The 10,488-nt window shown below is 41.9% G+C and overlaps 1 protein-coding gene and 1 long non-coding RNA gene across 2 annotated transcripts; one reads left to right on the forward strand and one right to left on the reverse strand.

The window, feature by feature from the left end:
* Window positions 1-754: 754 nt before the first annotated feature.
* On the forward strand, window positions 755-2,099 carry LOC116539992. The gene is made up of 2 exons (XR_004264258.1): window positions 755-1,627; window positions 1,681-2,099. It is a non-coding gene; the product is annotated as an uncharacterized LOC116539992 (long non-coding RNA).
* Window positions 2,100-8,457: 6,358 nt separating this feature from the next.
* LOC116539999 (zinc finger protein 551) lies at window positions 8,458-10,484 on the reverse strand (the record flags this gene model as incomplete). Its single annotated transcript, XM_032263298.1, has 1 exon — window positions 8,458-10,484. A coding segment is annotated over one exon (1,395 nt), but the record flags the coding sequence as incomplete, so codon positions are not given.
* Between the last annotated feature and the right edge of the window lie 4 nt (window positions 10,485-10,488).

Below are 10,488 nucleotides of genomic sequence, written 5' to 3' on the forward strand. Positions count from 1 at the left end.
AAAACAAAACAAAACAAAACAAAACAAAAATTAGCCAGGCACGGTGGTGCGCACCTGTAATCCCAGCTACTCAAGGTGGAGGCAGAAGAAATCGCTTGGACCCAGGAGGCGGAGGTTGCGGTGAGCTGAGATCGTGCCACTGCACTCCAGCCTGGGTGACAGAGTCAAAAAAATAAAAATTAGTAAATTATCTGGCCGACACTTAGCCCTGGATTTAACCTCTTTTGTAGGACAATATATGGTATATGAGCTGCTGCTAAGGAGGCTGAGGTGGGAGGGTCACTTGAACCCTGGAGCTTGAGGCTACAGTGAACCAAGATCATGCCACTACACTCCAGCTTGGGTGACAGAGTGAGAACCTATGTCTAAAAAACATACATTTGGTACATGGGCAAGAACCCCAATTTGGAGGAAAGGTAGAGAATATACTGTAATTTTGACTTTTTTTTTTTTTTTTTTGGGGGGGGACGGAGTTTCGCTCTCGTTACCCAGGCTGGAGTGCAATGGCGTGATCTCGGCTCACCGCAACCTCCGCCTCCTGGGTTCAGGCAATTCTCCTGCCTCAGCTTCCTGAGTAGCTGGGATTACAGGCATGCGCCACCATGCCCAGCTAATGTTTTGTATTTTTAGTAGAGACGGGGTTTCACCGTGTTGACCAGGATGGTCTCGATCTCTTGACCTTGTGATCCACCCGCCTCGGCCTCCCAAAGTGCTGGGATTAAAGGCTTGAGCCACCGCGCCCGGCCACAATTTTGACTTATTTTGTAATGATTATGATCAGACTCATAATGTGTCTGCTATTTGGTGTAATACTGGTGTATTTGGTATTACAAATACATTTGATGGGTTCTGATATGGTTTGGATGTATGTTCTCTGCAGATCTCAAGTTGAAATGTGACCTACAACGTTGGAGGTGGGGCCTAGTCAGACGTCTTCGGGTCATGGGGATGGATCCCTCATGAATGGGTTGGTGCTTTCCTCGTAGTAGTGAGTTCTCACTGAGTTCATGCAAGATTTGGTTGTTCAGAAAAGGCTGGCACCTCTTCTCTACCTCTCTTGCTCCCTACCTCACCATGTGACACACTGGCCCTCCTTCACTTTCTGCCCTAATTGTAAACTTCCTGAGGCCCTCACCAAAAGCAGATACTGGCACTTTCCTTCATGTACTATCTGCAGAACTGTGAGCCAAATATATCTCCCTTTTTTTTTTTTTCTCAATTACCCAATCTCAGGTATTCCTTTATGGCATCACAAACTAGCTAACACATTTGAAATAAAACTTATGACAGTACTGATATAGATTATAAAATGAAGTGAGAAACGGAATTAAAACAACCACAAGATGTTCTATCCATGGAAAATATTGGCTAGGAGAGGAACTAGAATTAACTTTGAATTGAATAAGTCTATTGATACCATTCTTAAAGTTGATGACAGAAGGAGGTAAAATAGTTGCCAATCTTGTGCATGATTATGAACATCTTTGTGCTGGGCTATTTTGTTTTTGGCAATATTTTGAAGCAATATCCACATCTCATATAATACACAAAGTATTTTGACAGCTGCCCTTTTTGCTTATTCTGTCCCATAAATAGTTAAACTGATACAGGGGAATGTTAAGAAGGAGTGAGTTGTAATTAAAACTACCCAGTCAACAAAGGGACAACTGTGGAGAATAGAAATACTTTATAGCTGGAATAGGACAATTCTTTGCTTAACTCTGGGGATATCTGGATATCTAGTTTGACTCTTGGCAAAGAAAGGCAGTGGGAGCTACAATGTGCTGCTTAAACTCTGAAATCATTTCATGTCTTTACAGCTGGCTTTTACCTGGCATAAATGGCTAGGCTGGCTTGGGTCACACAGCCAAAGGGACATAATAGTCTCTACTGGGAATTTCTGTTATTAATTCTTCCGAAATCAAGCTCCATTACATAGGTATTAGTGGCACAGTCCAAAGATGAAGCATGTCCATTTGCGAATAAGGATCCTGAAGGTCATGTGTCCAGATCTTTCTAAGCCCTGATATTGGCCTGTTCTGTCTTTCTCTAGCTGTACTGTGCGCTTCATATTTAAATATAAGCCTTACAAGAGAGTGCTTTCAGAGTCCCATGAGTCATTTCAAGTATCTGAAAAGTCTTTGCAGTTGTAAATATATAGAAATGAATTTGTATACAAATGTGTGCATATGTATGTATCTGCTTTCTCCCCAAGAGGACCTATCAATCAATGATTTACCAGTAGAAAAGAGCACAGCTAATGCTTACTAATATTTACAAGCATTGTTATCTACTGAAGAAAACCAGAGCTCCTTGGAAAAGAGGCTGATTCCCGGGCTGGGACAGGAAAGGCACAACATGAGCCTGAAAATATTTTTGCATTAGAAGAAAGTAATGAAATTGTCAATAATATTGGCATAAAAAAGCAGAGAGCCGACAGCTTTAGTGAGTTCCCACTGTCCAAAATCTGGGAGAATATTAACATTAAAATAAATGTTGGTAATAATTGAGTATAACTCACTGCATAGATTAAATAGCCTAATTTCTTTCTCAGGCAATGATACAGTAATAGACTGTCCAAATTTATTTTTCTTTTACACTACAATTAGAAAGTCAATGCCAGGTGCAGTGGCTCATGCCTGTGACCCCAGCACTCTGGGAGGCCAAGGAAACAGAATCACTTGATGCTGGAGATTGTGACTAGCCTGGGCAACATGGTGAGATCCTATCTCTGCAATAAATAAATAAGCTGGGTATGGTGGTGTACATCTGTAGTCCTAGCTACTCAGAAAGCTGAGACTGGAGGAGCCTTGAGGAGTTCAAGGCTGCAGGGAGCTGTAGACATGCCACTGCACTCCAGCCTGGGTGACAGAGTGATACCCTATCTCTAGAAAAAATAAAAATGAATCAAACAAAATACATAATAGAGCTTTCAGTAGGTCCCCAAGACTACCTTGAGGTTCAGTGCTTCACTAGGGCACACCTCCTGACTCCAGACCCTATGACCCCCTCCCAGCTCGCAAAAAATCGCCCTAAACTGTAACTTCTGTAACTTTCCACTGCATACCCCAAATCTATAAAACCAACTTCTATTCCACCACCCTACACTCTTTTTGGACTTAGCCCACTTGCAGCCGGGTGAATAAACAGCCTTGTTGCTCACACAAAGCTTCTTTAGGGGGGTCTTTTCATTCAGAGCACGCGTTTTAACAACATTCACATGGTAATATGTTCCTGTGCAAACCCTTTCCATTTTATTAGGGTACTCTTCTGGGCACTGTCTTCCTTATTAGAATGTTTCTCTAACATCACCAAAGACATTCTGGGTATTTCAGGTTTCAGGATTTTATGTTCTTCAGTGATACGGGCAGTCTCAATTAAGCCCCAATAGCCAGCTAGTAATTGCATCTCAAATCGAAGATTTCTGCTCCAAAAACCTAGCAGTCACCCCTGGGTGCTGCCTATGTGTTTTTGCTATAAGCCTGAGTCTGGGTTTCACACAGGGTTGTTGAAGAGCAAATTTGTTAGTATCAGCCCTCTAGCTTTAATATGTCCTTAATTACAGTGGTAATCACCTTTTGTACACCAGGTATCTATACTGTTTTATATTAACTTGTTGGGCTCCGGCAATCTTATTGGCTCTTACTTAGCATGTCTAATAAATATTGGCTGAGGGGCAAACTCGCATGCTTTCTGTTATACAATACCAGGTAAAGGAAGGTAGCAGTCACTTTTCTTACATGGATATTCAAGAATTTTTAAAAGAAAATTACATGACCCCTAAGCTAAAGATTTAAATATAGACCTTTGGTAGAAACCAATGTAAAAATAAAAAATAAAAATAATTAAAAAAAAAAAAACACTTAAGACCTAACTCAATAAAAACCATAGAAGAAAACCTAGACAATACCATTCAGGACATAGGCATAGGCAAGGACTTCATGACTAAAACACCAAAAGCAATGGCAACAAAAGACAAAATAGACAAATGGAATCTAATTAAACTTAAGAGCGTCTGCACAGCAAAAGAAACTATCATTAGAGTGAACCGGCAACCAACAGAACAGGAAAAAATTTTTGCAATCTACCCATCTGACAAAGGGCTAATATCCAGAATCTACAAAGAACTTAAAACAAATTTACAAGAAAAAAACAACCCCATCAAAAAGTGGGTGAAGGATACCAACAGTCATTTTTCAAAAGAAGGCATTTATGCAGTCAACAAACACATGAAAAAAAGCTCATCATCACTGCTCATTAGAGAAATGCAAATCAAAACCACATTGAGATACCATCTCACACCAGTCAGAATGGCGATCATTAAAACAATCAGGAGACAACAGATGCTGGAGAGGATGTGGAGAAATAGGAACAATTCTACACTGTTGGTGGGAGTGTAAATTAGTTCAACCATTGTGGGAGGACAGTGTGGCAATTCCTCAAGGATGTGGAAATAGAAATACCATTTGACCTAGCAATCCCATTACTGGGTATATACCCAAAGGATTATAAATCATTCTATTATAAAGACACACGAACACATATGTTTACTGTGGCACTGTTTACAATAGCAAAGACTTGTTACCAACCCAAATGCCCACCAAAGATAGACTGGATAAAAAGAAAATGTGGCACATATACACCATGGAATACTATGCAGCCATCAAAAAGGATGAGTTCATGTCCTTTGAAGGGATATGGGTGAAGCTGGAAAACATCATTCTCAGCAAAGTGACACAGAATAGAAAACGAAACATCACATGTTCTCACTCATAAGTGGGTGTTGAACAATGAGAACACATGGAGACAGGGAGGGGAATATCTCACACCAGGGCCTGTCGGAGGGTGGGGGATTGGGGAGACAGCATTGGGAGAAATACCTAATGCAGATGACCAGGGGGATGGATGCAGCAAACCAACATGGCGCATGTATACCTATGTAACAAACCTGCACGTTCTGCACATGTACCCTAGAACTTAAAGTATAATAATAATAATAAGAAGAAGAAAATTATAAATTTGGGCCAGGCACAGTGGTTCACACCTGTAATCCCAATACTTTGGTACGCTGAGGCGTTCAAGACCAGCCTGGCCAACATAGCAAAACCCTGTCTGTACTAAAAATACAAAAATAAGTTGTGTGTGGCGATGCACACCTGTAGTCCCAGCTACTTGGGAGGCTGAGGTTGCTGTGAGTGAGACTGTGCTACTGCACTCCAGCCTGGGCAACAGAGCAAGACTCTGTCTCAAATAAATTAAAATAAATAATGAAAAAATGACAACAAAATTGAGGGCCGGACATGGTGGCTCACATCTGTAATCGCAGCACTTTGGGAGACCAATGTGGGAGGATCTCTAGTCTAGGAGTTCAAGACCAGCCTTGGCAACATGGCAAAACCCCATCTCTACAAAAATAATTAGCCAGGCAAAGTTAGCCACGCACCTGTAGTCCCAGCTACTTGGCAGGTGGAGGCAGCAGAATTTTTTTTTTTTTTTTTTTTGAGACGGAGTTTCACTCTTGTTACCCAGGCTGGAGTGCAATGGCGTGGTCTTGGCTCATCGCAACCTCTGCCTCCTGGGTTCAGGCAATTCTCCTGCCTCAGCCTCCTAAATAGCTGTGATTACGGGCACGCGCCACCATGCCCAGCTAATTTTTTGTATTTTTAGTAGAGACGGGGTTTCACCGTGTTGACCAGGATGGTCTCGATCTCTTAACCTCGTGATCCACCCGCCTGAGCCTCCCAAAGTGCTGGAATTACAGGTGTGAGCCGCCGCGCCCAGCCAGCAGAATCTTTTGAGCCTGGAATGTTGAAGCTGCAGTGAGCCATGCTGGCACCACAGCACTCTGCCTGGGCAACTCAAAAAAAAAAAAAAAAAAGAAAAAGAAAAAAAATTTCCTCCAATAGAAAAAGAATTGCTAAACAGAGTGAAGAAACCATATTATTGAAGAATGAGGAAAATTCCAACATGTCTGTTACTAAAGACAGTTATTATGTACTGTTTTTATTTTTTAAAAAATATAAACTCATCTAAAAAAAATGTAGGAAAAACATATGAACAGATATCTTACCAACAAAGAAGGCACACAGGTGGCAAATAAAAACATTTTAAAATGCTCAATATCATGAAGTTTTAGGGAAGTGCAACGAAAACTACAGTGAGATACCACTACTATATTAAAAGAGCTAAAATTAAAAAAGAGTGGCCACATGAAGCACTGGCAGGGATGTAGAGGAACTGGAATTCTCACAAGCCCTTGGTGGGAATAAAATAGGAAACATCCATTTAGATCAAAGTTTGGCATTTCTTAAAATGTTAAACATTCATCTACACTGTAATTCAGATATTACACTTTCAGTTATTAACACAAGGAAAATAAAGCATACCCATATAAAAAACTGAATCCAAGTAGTTACAGCAGCTTTATTTGTAATATACAAAAATCTATAAATAACATAAATGTCCCTAAACACATGGATAAACAGTGACTTATCGATAGAAAAGCATAATAGCAACACAAACATTCATCATTGTTGAATCTCAAAATAATTATACAGCAAGAAAACCAGAAAGAATATCTCTCTCACTGCAAAATTCCAGAAAATGCAAACTAATTTACTGTAAAAGAAATCAGTTGATCCCCGAAGAGCTAGGGAAGGCAGAGGGAGATTATAAAAGGATATAAGGAAAATATATAGCTGACAGATAAATTGATATTCATGGTTCTGATGATGGTTTCATGGCTTTACCAAACTGCACATTTTGGATACCTGTACTTTGTTGCATGTCAGTGGTACAAATTAGACCTTCATAAAGCTTTAAAAAGTGGTTCAAAATTAAGAGCCTAGATGTTGCACTTTTTTTTTTTTTTTTTTTTTTTTGGAAAATCAGGTTGGCAACTTGATATGGACTCCACCATCTCTCTCTCTCTCTCTCTCTCCTCATGCCGTGGGAGAGGCAACCTTGCCCCAGAAGCAGCAAATTTTGGCAAGCAATGAAGGCTGTTGCCAACTGAATTAATAGGAATGTTGGCTGAGTCACAAAAGCCATATCCCTGGATTGCAGAATGATCCTTCTCTCTATTCTTATTCTCCTACCTGCATAGCAATGGCCTTGAGGTAAACAGTCGAGAGAGGATGCAAGGAGCCACAAAATCTTTATAGACTATTTTCTGACAATAGTCTCAGTGATAGGAAATGGTTATAAAGATCCTCAGAATTTCTGTACGCACTTGTCCCACATAGCTATATTCAATGAAAAATTTGTAGATGAACTTTTAGAAGAGACATTCCATCTAATTTACTGCAGTCTTCTCCACTCCCAATTTACCAAGAGTTTCAGTCCCAATTACGGTTATGTCTGGAATTTAACCTCTATATCTATAGTCTGAAAACAAATGGAACCAGCCTACACTGACTTATATGTCATGGAACATGGCTCCTTTGCAGGACCTGGGGAACAGATTCCCCTTAATGGTGCTAGGGATGATGTGGTATTTCTTGTGAACAAGTGAACAAAATTCACAGTCACAGAAGCACTGGGGATTGTCACAACTGCCTCCTTTTCATGGTGACCTCTGACCTGACAAAAATGGCACCAGACCACAATACAGGAACACAAAGTCTGGCAGTCTTTGAGGCCTTGGACAGCAGGCCAAGTAGACCAATACAGGACAAAGACCGGTCTTCTGCCATCACACTGTCCCTTTTAAGCACAGAAAGTGGACAAAATCTGCCCACCCCTTTGTGCTGACATCACTGTTCTGCCATCACATTGTCCCTTCTGAGCACAGGAAGTGGGCAAAATCTGTCCACCCCTTCATGCTGACATCACTATTCTGCTTGTAAGCATTCTATACAGTGAATAGAACCCCCAAGATTAAAGGTGCATACATTTTTAAAAACTTTTTTTTTTTTTTTTTTCCTTTTTTTTTTTTTTGAGACGGAGTTTCACTCTTGTTACCCAGGCTGGAGTGCAATGGCGCGATCTCGGCTCACCGCAACCTCCGCCTCCTGGGTTCAGGCAATTCTCCTGCCTCAGCCTCCTGAGTAGCTGGGATTACAGGCACGCACCACCACGCCCAGCTAATTTTTTGTATTTTTAGTAGAGACGGGGTTTCACCATGTTGCCCAGGATGGTCTCGATCTCTTGACCTCGTGATCCACCCGCCTCGGCCTCCCAAAGTGCTGGGATTACAGGCTTGAGCCACCGCGCCCGGCAAAACTTTTTTTTCTTTGAGATAAGAGTTTTACTCTTGTCGCCCAGGCTGGAGGGCAATGACACGATCTCAGCTCACTGCAACCTCCGCCTCCTGGGTTCAAGTGGGAGGCTGCCTCAGCCTTCCGAGTAGCTGGAATTACAGGTGTCTTCCACCATGCCGGGCTAATTCTGTATTCTTAGTAGAGACGAGTTTCACCACATTGGCCAGGCTGGTCTTGAACTCCTTGCCTCAGGTGATCCGCCCGCCTCGGCCTCCCAAAGTGCTGGGATTACAGGCCTAAGCCACTGCGCCTGGCCTTTTTACAGCCTTTATCAAAAGATTATAAATCAGAGCAATGTGCACCAAGCAGTTTCCAAATTGGTCAATCAGAAGCTGGAAAACTTCATTACAACCATCATGTGAGACCAACAATGTCCCTAAAAAAAGTAATCCTTCTTAGAATGCTGACAGCACAACTCAGATTGACTCCTCTGGACCAAAACTGGGACAGGTCTATACTCTAAAGTCAGGGAAAGGACATGAGGACCCCCTACTTGCTTGACCTATTAATAATTTCCCCAAGCAAATGGGAGAATACAGAGGTTTGCTTCTTTGAGCACTGTGGGGAAGTGACTCATGCACATGGTGTGCACCTGCAAGGTGACAGAGGTAAAATGGCTTCAGTCTAAGAAATGGGCAGTGACATAAATCAGGCTATGGACCTGTGCAGATTACGAGTGACACTGAACCTCCTCAAAGCTTCCCACATACCTGAAGCTTACACAGAATCCCCCATTTTAGATGCTCAAAGTTTAAATTTAGGAGGATGGCTCCCAATCTCCTCCAGTGCTATTATACTGAATAAAGAAATAGCACCTTCCCTTCACATTTAAGGCCTTTCTTCAGTGTGAACTTTCCGATGTCGAATGAGGTTAGATTTGCGGCTAAAGGATTTCCTACATTCACTGCATTCATAAGGCCTTTCTCCAGTGTGAACTCTTTGGTGCTGAATAAGGTCAGATTTGTGGGTAAAGGGTTTCCTACATTCACTGCACTCATAAGGTCTTTCTCCAGTGTGACCTCTCTGGTGCTGAATAAGGCTAGAGCTCTGGCTAAAGGATTTCCCACATTCACTACATTCATAAGGTCTTTCTCCAGTGTGAACTCTCTGGTGTTGAATGAGGCTAGCACTTTGGCTAAAGGACTTTCCACATTCACTACACTCATAAGGCCTTTCACCAGTATGAAGTCTTCGGTGCTGAATGAGGCCAGAGCGCTGTCTGAAAGATTTGCCACATTCACTGCACTCATAAGGTCTTGTGCCAGTATGAATTCTCCTGTGTTGAATGAGGTCAGATTTGCGGGTAAAAGATTTTCCACATTCATTGCATTCATAAGGCTTTTCTCCAGTGTGAACTCTTTGGTGTTGAATCAGAATAAATTTGCGGCTGAATGACTTCTCACATTCACTGCACTCATAAGGCCTATCACCAGTGTGAATGCTGCGGTGTCGAATAAGGTTAGAGAATTGCCTAAACGATTTCCCACATTCGCCGCACTCATAAGGTCTTTCTCCACTGTGAATTCTCTGGTGTTGAATGAGTTCTGATTTGCAGCTAAAAGCTTTCCCACAATCACTGCACCGATAAGGCATTTCTCCAGTGTGAACTCTTCTGTGTCGAATGAGATTGAATATTTGCCTAAAGGATTTCCCACATTCACAGCACTGATAAGGCCTTTCTCCAGAGTGAACTCTCTGGTGTCGGAAAAGGCTAGAGCTTTGTCTAAAGGATTTCCCGCACTCGCCACATTCATAAGGTCGTTCTCCAGTGTGAACTCTCTGGTGTTCAATGAGGTTAGATTTGTAGCTAAATGTTTTCCTACATTCGCCACACTCATAACGCACTCCTCTGGTGTGACGTCTCTGGTGGTGAATGAATTCAGATTTATGGATAAAGCCTTTTCCATGATCACTGCATTCATCAGGCCCTTCTCCAGTGTGAACTATCTTAGGTAAGTTTAGGTGGCACTTTTTGCTAAAGGATTCCCCACATTCATTACACTCAAATGTCTTTGGTCCAGTGTGAATTTGCTGGTGCTGAACAAGTGTATTCTTGCAGGTGAAGGCTTTCTCACATTTGCTACACTCATAAAGCCCTTCTTTAGAGCAGACACTCTGAGGCTGAACAAGTGTGTGTTTGTGGCTTGAAGCTTTTTTGCATTCGCCCCACTTGTAACAACTTTTTGCCCCATAAAATGCCTGTATATGCTTGCTGCTGCTACTGTGT

This window comes from Sapajus apella, unplaced genomic scaffold (assembly GCF_009761245.1).
Source record: "Sapajus apella isolate SASKATOON/1434 unplaced genomic scaffold, GSC_monkey_1.0 scaffold135, whole genome shotgun sequence".
In the NCBI taxonomy this organism is placed as follows: Eukaryota; Metazoa; Chordata; class Mammalia; order Primates; family Cebidae; genus Sapajus; species Sapajus apella.